The sequence below is a fragment of the Aulonocara stuartgranti genome, assembly GCF_965226115.1.
Source record: "Aulonocara stuartgranti genome assembly, chromosome: 13".
Taxonomy (NCBI): domain Eukaryota; kingdom Metazoa; phylum Chordata; class Actinopteri; order Cichliformes; family Cichlidae; genus Aulonocara; species Aulonocara stuartgranti.
Genome location: NC_138949.1, coordinates 31,510,303 through 31,523,733, shown reverse-complemented (window position 1 = coordinate 31,523,733; position 13,431 = coordinate 31,510,303). Strand labels below are relative to the sequence as shown.

Below are 13,431 nucleotides of genomic sequence, written 5' to 3'. Positions count from 1 at the left end.
TTAACATGTGAAAAGTAAACTTGCTGTTTCTGAATGAAGATATTTAAAAAAATAAAATAAAATGCTTGTTATTAAAACTTTACTGTGATTTTTTAAAACAATAAATTGACTTTAGGTTGAAAATGTTTTTGAAAGAACATAATAGGTTTATGGCTACAATGTAATTTTATTTATACAATATAAAATTACAACATTGTGAATAATTGTCAAAAAGCAGTGAGCTTGAGGTGTGAATCAGTTTTTAAAGCAACTTGTCTGGGGTGTAGAATAGGTCACACGTTGTACCCATGCTGTCGGTGTTTTGCTTATCGGGGCAATGTAGAGCAGAACCACAAAGGAAGCTAAAACATAAACATCCTGTCCTGACAAAATGCTGTTTGCTGGACAAAAGCACATACTCTGTTCTAAGCCTCATACTTTTATATGTCTGTAGTGCTAGAGATGCAGTCTTTGACCCTCTTGCTGAATGTGTAGTTGCAGCAGAGGATAGTGTCAAATGTGCAGAAACGCTTGCTGGTTTGCAAACTGCACAATGTGATCGGATCAATAGAACAAACTCTGGCTGCTTGTTTAGACGCGCAGAGAACTTTTTGATTTGCGTGACTTGACGGTTGACTCGAGTACAGCTGCAGAAATCAGGATCAAGATTAACTCAGCTCTGTCAAGTTCACATGAGAGTAACTGGGTGTGTCTGTTTCTTTAGTTTGTATAATTCAATGGTTGATGTTTAATCAGCAGGTTCTTACTCACATATTTAACTAAAAGAATATATATCACAGAATGGCAGCTCCAGAGGCCACAGAGATAAAGCAAACACTGTTTTGCCTTCATCTTTATAAATGCATCCGATTAACAGAAAGATACGTTAGTTTAAACTTCCACACCCCTCCACATAACCTGTACAACTTGCTTTTGTGCTGCGTGGGACTCACTTGAAAGAATGTTTAAAAGTGAAATGATTAGAGAAATGGGTGAGGCAGCAGCGACAGGCCTAAGCATTGTGCAGCATATCAGCGATGTATGTTTTTAAGGACAATGCAGTCATTAATACGGGCTAGCTTAAAGCAGTGGAATGAAAATTTGATGATGTGCTGTGCCCTGACTCTTTGCACGTTCAACTCGTGTGACCTTTTGATATGTGCAGCTGACGATGGGAACTAGACACCACTTTCATTTTCATTTCCTGCTAAGGTGCAGACGCATGCACGCAGGTGAGGTGGAGCAAATAATTCTTTGAAGTTATTTTCACTTAATAGAGCTTCCACTGTGTGACCTGATACCCTATAAACTTTATTTTAGATTCACACAAACACGTGCGCGCGCGCACACACACACACACACCCATTGACAGCATGTCTGAACAGTTGGTGACTTATCAGATTGTAGCACCACAAAACAAAAATCTGCATGACAGAGAAACAGCAGGTTTCACTGCATGTATAACGTCCTGCAATGACAAAGTTTAGATTTATTCCCATGTTTTTCTATCAGTGGTTCCCTTAAAACTCTGCCCCTGGTTGGTTGAAGATCACAAAACACAAACTGCTGAATCTTAAGAGAACATCCTTTTGTTAACATCTACATGAAACAGCTTTCATTCTGATTCCCATTTAGTAAAGCAGGAACCATTCAAAACATTTAATAAACTCGCTAAATTACTGTTAATTAAAAATAAAAAGAGCTGCCTCAAAGCCACATTGCTACCCCATCTAAAGCGTCTTGTTTAAAGGACAAACAATGTCAATTAGTTGAGTTTACACTGCTAACACGTGTCAGTGAAAGCAGAAATAACTGAATAACTGGAATCAATAAAAGAACTGGTTTTGTTTACTTAACTGTCCATGCAAAACATTTCAGAGATGGAGGAGGAAATAGATTTTTTCAAATTTAATTCCAAATCAAAGGTCTTCATAAGGAATTACTCAAACTCTGATTTCTTGAATATTTTTTTTAAAAACTGATTAAACTTGATCTTGCATTAAAAATGTACCTGGCTCTGTTACCTGGGTCTTCCGTGTAGGCGCGGTATTACTGCGCAGTGCTCCCTCCTCCTTTGTCCCTCTGCGAGCGCTTCACTCCTGTGGTAATCTTCAGTCAGGACGACAGCTTCAGCCGCAGGTAAGAAACGTCTGCAGCCTGATTAATATAACTGCGTTTTTTTTCCGTGTGGGCGAAGAACCAGTCCCCATTTAAAAGTTTGTCGTTTTGATAATTAGGCAACAAACTTTTCCTGTTTTAATATCACACCACGTTAGTTCATCACGTTACAAAAGTCGTTATTTTGCAGAACTTGCCCGGTTAAAATCCGTTGTTATAGCAGGACAGAGTGGCTCTAATGTCAGACCGTCGGGTGGTGTTAGAATGAAAAAGGTGAGGTGGCCTGAGCAATTAATTAAAATACACGAGAGGTCTTTTAGGTTTTAATGGCAATTTGCTTCCACTTTGTTGAAACATAATCATTGTGCGTTCGTGTCTATGTGTGTGTGGTCCATCTAGAAGCCCCCTAATGTTGTACCAAGTGTCTTTACACAGTGACAAAATGCAGAAGAAAACCTTTATTTTTTGTAACAACGTCAAAACCCCAGAATGGGTTAGATCAGTCATGGATGCATGACTGTGTGTGTCTGCGTGTGTGATAGATCATCTGGTGTTATGCATTTCAGTCTGGGATGCTCTGTCTCTCCGGATTTGAGAAAGTACTAATAACAGGATGAATAATGTAAATGTTTTTAGTAACATAAAAAGAAAAAAGGAAACTATGTCCCAAAACAGGAAAAAGTCAGAACAACATGGAAAAACCCTAAAAAGAAATGCAAATGTTTTATCTACTTTTGCAGGCGTAGACATAGGCTGGACTTTATTATCGAATTATCTATTTATTATCTCCTAAACATTAGATCCTAGCAAATATATATGTATGTGTGTATGTATGTATGTATGTATGTATGTATGTGTGTGTGTGTGTGCGCCGCTGGATGGATTCTTTGGCTGTGTTTTGATGTGTGTGATCCCATAACGCTATTTGCACATTAATTATTGTATCAACACTCGCCTGGGAGCGGCACTGTGAACCAGTGATACAGATAGTGGGAGAGAAGTGTTACTACCAGGAGGAGACTGTCAGGCAGACAGAGAGAAAGCACAGTAAAAAATTCTGGCACACCTTCACCTACTTCCAAGGTGCATGGAGAGGATGAAAGAATTCACAATGCAGGAACTCCAGCAACACTTAAGGGAAGATGAACAACTTTAATAATTGACCAACTTCATGACCCTGATGAAAGCCACAAGCCGAAACGCGTTGGTCAATTATTAAAGTTGTTCATCTTCCCTTAAGTGTTGCTGGAGTTCCTGCATTGAGGAAGACAGAGAGAGACAGAAACAGGAAGGTGTGTCTATGAGGACAGGTACATTAAACAAAGTACGAAGAATATGGATCTTATATGAAATATGACAAATCTCTGGCTGGTTAATTTTCCTCTGAATATCACATACTTCAAAGGTTTTATCGAAGCTGTATTGATTTGTATTATTCATTTCCCATCCAGAACTGTTCAGTGTACACACATGTACATGTCCTCTGTGTTATGTTTTAGTATTGAAGAAATAAAGAACTTGACACACCAAACACTTGTGTCCAGGCGTCTGTGTGACTGTGAGTGTCAGAAGTGGCCCAGATGTGTTTGGAGCTTTCAGACTACAAATTTGTCCATAGTTTGGCCTTCTACTAATGTTTGTATGAGTTAGCCAGCTTTATATAACTAGATCCTGCAGGTCATCTCTGAAAGCTAAAGTCAAAGACTTTAAGTACTGACAGCCTGAGTGTGGTTGCTTAAAAACCTGTTAGAATGATATTTATGCAGGATTATTGGAATTTATTTAGCCAGAAGTTTGTGTCACACCTGTAGGTCGTAACAGTCGTTACAGTGACTCTTTAAATCAGGGGTGTCAAACTCAAATACACAGTGGGCCAAAATTCAAAACTGGGACAAAGTCGCGGGCTAACATTAATATTTATTGAAATATATTTATTCCTCCAGATATAAGAATGAATCTTTTCTTATGGACTCAAACACGTTTTGCTGAAAAACTGAATATGGAACAAGCAAAGCTTAATACTAAACAACATATATATTAGCTGTATAATACCAGTAGGCCAGCTCTAATAGTAATTTGGTATGGCTTCGCGGGCCAAATGTAATTAGGCTGCGGGCCAAATTTGGCACGCGGGCCAGAGTTTGACACCTATGCTTTAAATGATTGCTTTAGTTTGAAACTGTTGCTGTTGGGCTGGTTCTACAGCTGTAAACCACACTTATATGTATTATTAAACTGGAATAAAAATGTGTTTCTATAAGCAGCTTAGCAAATCCTTTAAGAGTACTTTTATTGCATTAGCCCTACCTAGTGTTAGCTGAGGTGACTCAGCAGTTATTTGGAAGGAGTGGACGTCCCTGGCCTTTCATAGAGTTTATTTGTCAGCTATTGATGAGTTTAATACTTTGTGTGTTTAAGATGTTACTTCACATGTTGCTCTCTTTGTGAACAGACATGTCAACCAGGGTTGCTGTGGTAACAGGTAGTAACAAGGGCATCGGCCTGGCCATCGTCCGAGCTCTCTGCAAGCAGTTTGAAGGAGACGTTTACCTCACTGCTAGAGATGTGTAAGCACCACAGCTGGTAACACCTGAACCACACTCATGTTTGCACCTGATTTTACTGCAAAATCATCTGTTTTACTTTATTGCTGTAAGGATATTTTTGGTTTATTTCCATGTATTTGATGTTTGCCTCTAACCTTTTCAAACACTTAAAAATCCTAAAAAAAGGCAATGAAAAAACCTCTACCCCTTGAAAACATAAAGTTACATCATTATTAATTTAAATCTGCAGAAAACAACTAATTAAAAACAAATATTTATCTCTAAATTACAAAACAATTGTAGGTATTAAGATGAAAAGATTAAAAGTGCTGAATCACAGTGACTCCTTCTGTTTAACAGTTTTGAATTCAGTGCAGATTGGCGACATCTGCTGGTCACATGTTGGTATTTGTTTTTGATATATATGAGTTTAGATTTTTTACGTTAGTTTGTAAAGTAATTGCATCTAGGAGCAGATTTGATTACATATTGCAGTTATTTTAAGACAGCAAGAAGAGCAAAGAGCACACACAGATGCTGTTGTCCACACTAGGAGGCTGAGTGAGAAACAATAAACCAGCATGGTTTTCCGAGGCAGACAGTAACGCTTTGTGTGTGTTGCAGCGGGCGTGGTGAGGACGCAGTGAAGGTTCTGTCCTCTGAGGGGCTGAAGGCCATGTTTCACCAGCTAGACATCAATGACTTGGACAGCATTAAAACTGCTGCTGCTTACTTTAAAGGGAAGTACGGCGGAGTGGACATTCTCATCAATAATGCTGGGATAGCATTCAAAGGTAGAATTAGATATATACATTGATTTTAACTGTATTGTGCACTACAGCCTCATACACAGGAAGTTCAATTACAACGTCTAGTACTACTGACACCACCACTATTTCTTTTTATCCCATGTGAAACATAAAGCTGCAACTTGCTGCGACCGATCTAGAATAAGAAAGTAGGTTGTGTGATGATTTTTTTTTTTCCTCCCAGTTTCTATAACAGAAGGTTGTTTATGTGAGGAGGTTGTTGGCCTCTTGCACAACCATTTGTCTAGCTCCTTGCCTTTGACTAACCTGGTATGCTATGTAGAGCTGAGGCCCTGGGGTCTTCAAGCATGCAACCCTGCCCACTATCGAAAGCCAGGATGTTAATACTGCTGTGGCTTCTGTTTAGACACACTGGAAAAATACTGCTAAGATTGATGCTGCTGGAGCATCAATCTTTATCTAGAATTTAAAACAGTTTACACTTCAGCAGTCAAGATTAACCAAAGTTGTCCTTTTGTCCATTTTGGAAAGGATCCTAATCAAAGTGGGCACAGGAGGCAGGACGGTCGGTGGCTGTAAAGTCAAATGGACACACACAGATTTTGTACTAGAGACCTGAAAAGCTAAAACTAATTTATTATTCAATTGATTCTTTGTCAATATTTGAAAAATATTAAAGTATCCATAAACAAGAACCATTTGTCCTCCTGTGCTACATTTCCTTTCCCCCACTTTTAGGCCTTTTCATTGCATAAATGATCAGAAAGCCGTTTGGCTGTGCTTGTAGCTCATCACACTCACCGTATATGGAGCAAAGAGTGACGTTTTAAGTTAGCAGCTAAAGTTAGCAGGCTGTGACTGTAGCCTGTATGGGTCTAAAGGGCACCAACACCACAAACATATTCAAGGGGCCCACTTCAGGGAGTCCAGTTAGCTGAGGTGAAGCCAAGCTGAAGCTAGCAGATCTGTCACTTAAAGTAGCTACGCCACATATTCCCCCAGCTGGGCTGAAGGGAAAATAGGTTGAGCATTTTAATGTGGGAGTCTGTGGGGACTGACTTGCTTTTAGAAGAAACCACCAGCGGCCATCAGAGGAGATGCAGGTTTTTACACCTCCGCATTAGCTTCAGTTTTTAGCCCTCAGGGCTGCACTTTCATTGTCACATGCACTTCCATCATCCATGTCTTTAAAAGTTCAGGGTTGCTGTGTATGTGTGACTACAGCTATACAATAATATAAGAAATGCTATGGTGCATATGTAAGTGAATGAATGTGTTGTAGTCTTCCTGAAAACCATCAGATATTCGCCCCTAACATCCACCGTGATGAAGAAGAGTCAGATAACGTAAACATTCTGAAAATTGTCCTGTAGCTCTGAACAAAAAGAGGATTTTTAATCAAATACAATTTATTTGATTAAAAATCCTCTTTTTAATTAAATAAAAAGATCTATAAATTATTAAGGCTGTGATGAATAAGGAGGTGACAACATGTGAACTTTTTTTTTCAGTGGCAGACAAAACTCCATTTGATGTCCAGGCCGAGGTGACCCTCAACACAAACTTCTTTGCCACCAGAGACATGTTGACTCACTTCCTGCCGATCGTTAAAGCTGGAGGTACGAACACGAGGCTGGATCCAATCTGCCGGTCGTGCCCGTCGCTGCTGCTTGAATAAACAGCTTTGGTCAGCGTTTGATTAGAGGAGCAAGTTTGGCTTTGATTCAGACTATATTAATGACTGTGGATGTTCTAAAATGTTCTCTGTTGGCTCATCTTGAACATTTTATCTATAATTGGAAAGCGATATCTTTTTTTTGCCCTCAGGATGTGTGATCACAATTTGCGGAAAACAAAGCACGACAATAAGTAAACATACAGACACACTACAGCCAACTCGCATGTAATCTTTCCTGGAAGATGATGAGTTTGCTGTGAGAGATGCACATGAAGAGTTTGTTACCCTGTGTGTGTTTCAGGTCGTGTGGTGAATGTTTCCAGCTTTGTCAGTGCACTTACGTTGAACAAGTGCAGCTCGGAGCTCCAGCAGCGTTTCCGCAGTGAGGACCTCACAGAGGACGAGCTGGTGGCACTGATGCAGCAATTTGTCAGCGAAGCCAAGAAAGGCAAACACAAAGAAGGCGGCTGGCCCGATTCAGCATATGGAACATCTAAAGTCGGGGTGACGGTACGGCTGATGTGAAAATGAAGTTCATATCAACATGTAAAGAACCTGCTCTAAATCTTAATTGGCGTACTTCTTTGATTATGATTATGAACGTGTGTGTTTTCAGGCCCTGTCCATGATTCTTGCTCGTCAAGTTTCCAAGCAGAGACCAAATGATGGGGTAACTAATATTTAAAATCTTTAACGTTGCCAACAACATTATCTCCTAGTTTCTGCTTTGTTTCCTTTTTATTTTCTGTGTCTTTTATTCTTTTAACAGATCTTGCTGAACGCCTGCTGTCCAGGATGGGTGCGCACCGACATGGCTGGTGATAAAGCCCCCAAGTCACCAGAGGAGGGTGCTGTCACTCCAGTGTACCTGGCCCTGCTGCCACCCGGAGCCACAGAGCCTCACGGAAAATTTGTGTCTGACAAGCAAGTTCAGCCATGGTGATGAGTGTGTGATTGTCAGCGTTTCCACCCAAACGACATGTCGAAGATCCATATTTAGAATAGATGAACCTGAATAACCCAGACACATTAATACAGCAACCTGAAGATGCCCTTTTTTCAAAACGATGCATTTTTAACAGTTTGAGTCTGTCAGTGTGCATCTGCTGGATTATAACATATACAGTAATTAAACTTGTGTATGTGTAAGGGCTAATGTTTTTGATACAACACTTTGCCTGTGGCAGTATGAATGTTTGATCATTTTTTTACATGGAGGAAAGTAAATGTGCTTTGTGTATGAAATATGAATCTCCCGAAGAACTAATAGACAGTTTTCTGCAGCACAGGGTTTGTGCATTAACTGGTTATGAGCAGAATAGAAACATTAAATTTATTACAATGATATAGAAGAAATGCACATAAAACCGAAGACTTGTCTTCAGTTAAAAATAATGACATTTATTGTTAGCTGAGGATGAAAATGATTTTGTTATTCAGGTACATTTGTGCCATTATAAAGCATAAAAACTTAAGAAAACTTGATGGTGGAGAGGAAAGGAAGCCATTTTTTTCCTGCTCTTCCATCATCTCTTGAACCAGAAAGCCAACCATACAAGCAGCATGCAGATACAGATTATGATGTAAATATCATGTTGCTGTGAGGTCAGACTGGCAGCCCGTCCTGGATGTACCCCACCTCTCACACGACGACAGCTGGGATAGGCTCCAGTCTCCCGACAACCCTGAATTGAATAAGCAGAAGAAAATGAATGGATATAATATTGGAGCTTATATAATGAACTTGGAACAGAGCGCTCTGGCTCTTGCTGCAGTGGCATTCTGGGATATGACAATCAGATAATCAGCGAAAAGTAAACACAAAGCAATTTCCACAACCTCATCTCCAGCTAAAGGAGTTATCAGCCTCTGATAAGGATAATGACTTTTATTTTTGGACACTGGAAATGGCAACTAAAAACAACAACTGCCAATAAAAGTAAATAATTCACAGCAAAATGTCATAAGATGGCAGCATGAGCTGATTATTATGGACCAAAATGCTGGAATAAACAGGTGTTATGCATTTAAAGGGAAACTCGAAGCAGGAAGTTACAGAGCTCGGGGTTCACATAGTTACGAGGACCAACAATCAGCAGGTGTAAACAGAGACAATATATGCACAGGTCAGCTGGAGAGAGCAGACAAAATGAGACAGGGGGAGTAAATTTAACATTAAACTAAAAACAAAAAACTTTTTTTCATCTTTTCCCAGGATCTGCAGCTATGGGAAATAAATTTCTCATAAATAATACATTTAAGTCATGGCCCTTTAATACTCTTTGTTTTCAGCTCTGCAAGTTATTTCCCCCATTTCTGATATTCCATTTGAAGGGTTCTTTCCAGTTCTTTATTATTAGCTTCAGTTCTGGTGTTTAAGCATTTGAAAGGCACTGGTCTGTTTCATGCTTTAACTCACCAAACTGCTTGTTGCCTCCTGTAACTCAGCACTAAAATTCAAAACAGCTCAGACACTAAAAATTGTAGTTTGCCTTTGTGTCACCGTGCCACTATATTCATTTCTGCCAACATTTAGAAAACAGAACATTTTAAATGTAAAACCAGAGGCTTAAAATTTTAACAACATGGTTATTTGAACAGTTCTGTGCAAAAGGTGATTCCCAACATGGTATTAACTGAAAACTCAAAAAATCTCAGCACAGTGTGCGTCCTTGTCCAACATTGCAGGACTAAAGAAATGAACAATTTCTAAAAGTCCTTAAGAAATAAGAAAACATCCAGCAAAGACCTGGCACGGGACCAGAGAGATGCAGCTGCCCCATCAGTTGATCCATCCACTCTTTACTGAATAATCATCAGAAAAGGATTCAGTGGGATGGCTGGCCGTTCTGGAAACAGAAAAGAAAGTCTGGAGATGCCAAATCACACAAGAACAGAACGTCAAACAAGGGAAAATGAAATTTGGGGTTTAAATAATCATCAATATGCGTCATCCAACAGTCTTTCCATCTCTTTTTGTACATTGTGTAGGGGCGTGGTCTGCAGTGCCGCTGCAGGGGAGGCGGACGCACCTGAGCGGCATGCGCAATCACGCCTCGCCGGTCGGCTTAAGGTCTGTGCTGGGTTCTGCTGCAGTTATTGTTGTTGATGTGTGTGTGTGGGGGAGTGTGGAAGCTGCAGCCTGTGTGTGAAAACGGCAACCGTAATAATAAAGAATGCTGGAAAGCATGAATGTGTGGACGTGTCCTGTCGTGGGTCTGTTACACGCATTTCAGTAAATCACTGCGCCCACAGGAAACTCTAAATTGGCTGTTTCAAGCGCCTTAGTCTAATGTTGGTGTTTAAAGACTTCTGGTAGGAAAAGGGTGGTGTGGTCTGAATTTGCTGCCAAAAGTCTGAGAGCAAAATAAAAGCGCAGCTTCATGGAGATGTCACGACACCTGCTGGTGATACTGCACATTTATTATTACCAACGCTTTATATTCAAAACGATGAGTATTAAGTGCGATACTAAATGTGAACAAGAGCAAATCAGATAGGCTCCAAAGCAACAACACAGATATATGCGCAGTAAAGGTCAAGTCAAATGTAGCCTTGTAATTCTAATTCATGAGTACATTTATGTTCGGAGACACAACAACATGCACACAAAGGCAACAATAAATGACTCCCTGAAGCAACATTCACAGTGTTGACATGTTTATTGGGGCTGATGTAGCTGCGCAGCTGGAAAAGCAAAGCACACAGAAAGCCGAGCCTGAGGTCTTCTTCTCCCTTCACGTTATATTCAGTCTGTGAAACAAGCTTCACAGTAATGCTGATGTTCTCTTTTAACATGTCCGACTGCATGTAAAACAACTGCCTCACCGCAGATATTATTAAATATAACGCCAGTTTTCAAAGGACTGCAAAGTGAGGCCAAGTGTATCATTTTTAATGCATGACTTTTTAGTTTTTAAGACCTCTAAATCATCACTGTGCCCCCAAAATAAATAATAATAATACATTCTTAAGCAATAAATTACACAAATATTTAAATGTTGCAGAAATGACACATATTAAAATTCAATATGGCAATATCAATATCTTTTTTAACCAGAAATTACCCAAATGCACAAGTTATTTTATTTTAACTTATTTTATTGTTTTTTAATAGTTTTCATTGCTGGATACAGTAGGTGTTTCAAAATGCTGTTTGTCTTACATAAAAACATACATTACATTTCATGTTTCCATATATCCTCCATAAATGGCCAAAGTTTAAGATTTCTTTAGCCTGAAAACATTTCATGCTGTCTTAAAATAACAGATAGATGTAATATCTACTGTGTATGCAAACCGCCCGCCGCCCCACTAATTCCCTTAAGTAATGCAAAAAAGGACCTTGGTGTCCTTTACAGCTATGATCCTGCGCCCATTAATAATTTATATGCCAGCTCAAAATTTCCGGAGGAAAAACAAAAAGATCACTCAGTACCAGCCCCGGTTCGTTGTCTGAGCTGTATTTTGTTACTACAACAGCTCTCTACAATAGGTGTTGAATATATACAATATTTACCTTTGGATTTTGGTATCTTTCACCACTCCTGGAATGAAATCTCACTGCTCAGAGTGTTTGTTTATACCAAATGCAAAGAACGTCAGAGAAGGAAATCTCATTCAGGTGGTTTCATATTGTTTGTGCGGAGATAAGAAGAGATTTCATACAAAATAATTCCTGTGGAAATCCAGATTTTTCTGCTTTATCGCATCCCTTTCTGCCTGGTTTAAGTCTCTGAGTCAATATCGCAGTAGACTGTGCAGTGTCGATGTAATCTCTGTGTGTATCTGTGTGTCTGTGTGTGTAAAAGTGTGGGAGTTGTAGTCCTGTCAGACAAGAGAAAAGCCCCGATTACTTTGTAGATAAAACCTAATCCAGGGAGCGAGAACGATAGAGAGATGGCCAAAGACAGGGGAGAGAAATAATCCTCTAATCCCTGCTGCCTGCCAATGGAAGCCCCATCACACGCTCACTTTGATAATCATAATGATCGTCATTGGTTGTAAGTGCTGCACAAGCGTTATAATTTCTTCATTGATCCTGCTGCCGGGAATTCCCTCAAAGCCGAAACACAATTTGTAGACTCGAGAGCTGAAGAGAAGGCAAGCGAGTTTCTTTTTGGTTTGTGAAGATGTTTCCTCTCATCCAAAAAGCTTCTTCAGTTCGAAAACAACCCAGAGAGTCCCAGGTTTTTAACCCCTGATTGTCATTGACCCAGTATTGATCACGTGAGTGTGAAACCAGTGTAAGATATCGCCATCATTGTGTGAACTATTGAGAGTGGGCGTTTAAACACCCGGGAAGGGATCTCAAGACTGCATTGTAGATGGCTGATAACTGGTGTCATAAACCTCAACCTCTGTTCAACGTCGGTCATTCGCAGTGGATTCCCAGCTGTTGAGGTGGCTCTCTTGTGTTGTGGGCTGATTGGTTTTTCCTGGGTAAACGCTCCAAGCACTCATCACTGCACTGCATAACATACATGTTGGTCTTTAGTTTGTGTTTGGGTGTTTTGTCCTTGGGATGAACGAGTTTTTGCCCGAGGTGCACAGGGACGTTAGGTTTCTCAGTCTGCCATGTAGGAGATTTTGTTTCCCCCGGCTGCTGTCTAAGGTTCTTTCCTGTACATCTTCACCAATTTAATGAAAGCCCAGTTAGGATAACCACATGTTTAAGGTGCTTTCTTAATTTCTGTCCCATTCTTGTCAGACAGAGGATTCTAGCTGCCCAACAGTCCTTGTTCTTCTTTGTTGTATTTTTCATGATGTGTCAAATATTTTCAAATGATCACAGGTCTGGAGTACAGGCAGGCCAGTTCAGAGCCATGCTGTTATAATAGCTGCTGCCTGCAGTTTAGCATTGTCCTGCTGAAATATTCAAGGTCTTCCCTGAAAAAGATCCAAATGGGAGCATATTTTACTCTAAGACCCAACTATACCTTTCAGTGTTGCTGGCACTGGTGATGCCTTTCCAGATGTGCAAGCTGTCAGTGCCACTGGCATTAATGCACCTCTGTCCAATCAGAAATGCAGACTTTTTAACAGCAGGATGAAAACAAGCCTTTTTACATTTTTTAGTCTGGAGGACCCAGGCTCTTGTTTTCCCAAAAGTATTTCCACGATTGATTCGTTTTACTTCAGAACTATTTTCTACTTTGTCTCGGGCCATTTTCAGCCTTTTCCCTCGCACACGGAGAGTCCCTTAGAGTCTCTGAACCTTTTGATAATGTTAGGTACTATATACATGATAAGATATTCAAGTCTTTGCAATTTTACATGGAGAAACAAAATTCTGATATTGTTCCACAATGTGTAGACATAGTTTTTGCAGACAAATGAA

The 13,431-nt window shown here is 39.9% G+C and overlaps 1 protein-coding gene across 1 annotated transcript; it reads left to right on the top strand.

The window, feature by feature from the left end:
- Window positions 1-2,017: 2,017 nt before the first annotated feature.
- Window positions 2,018-8,240, top strand: LOC309720507 (carbonyl reductase [NADPH] 1-like). Its single transcript, XM_082557514.1, has 7 exons — window positions 2,018-2,118; window positions 4,550-4,664; window positions 5,268-5,437; window positions 6,925-7,032; window positions 7,393-7,601; window positions 7,708-7,761; window positions 7,861-8,240. The coding sequence occupies exons 2-7, from the start codon at window positions 4,552-4,554 to the stop codon at window positions 8,032-8,034; spliced, it is 828 nt and encodes a 275-aa protein (XP_082413640.1). The 5' UTR covers window positions 2,018-2,118; window positions 4,550-4,551; the 3' UTR covers window positions 8,035-8,240.
- Window positions 8,241-13,431: the final 5,191 nt, after the last annotated feature.

Bases quoted from the DNA above. Each gene is read 5' to 3' on its own strand.
- LOC309720507 (XM_082557514.1), top strand. From the start codon at position 4,552: ATGTCAACCAGGGTTGCTGTGGTAACAGGTAGTAACAAGGGCATCGGC. The intron at 4,665-5,267 runs GTAAGCACCACA...TGTGTGTTGCAG, and splicing joins TACCTCACTGCTAGAGATGT to CGGGCGTGGTGAGGACGCAG. The intron at 5,438-6,924 runs GTAGAATTAGAT...TTTTTTTTTCAG, and splicing joins TGCTGGGATAGCATTCAAAG to TGGCAGACAAAACTCCATTT.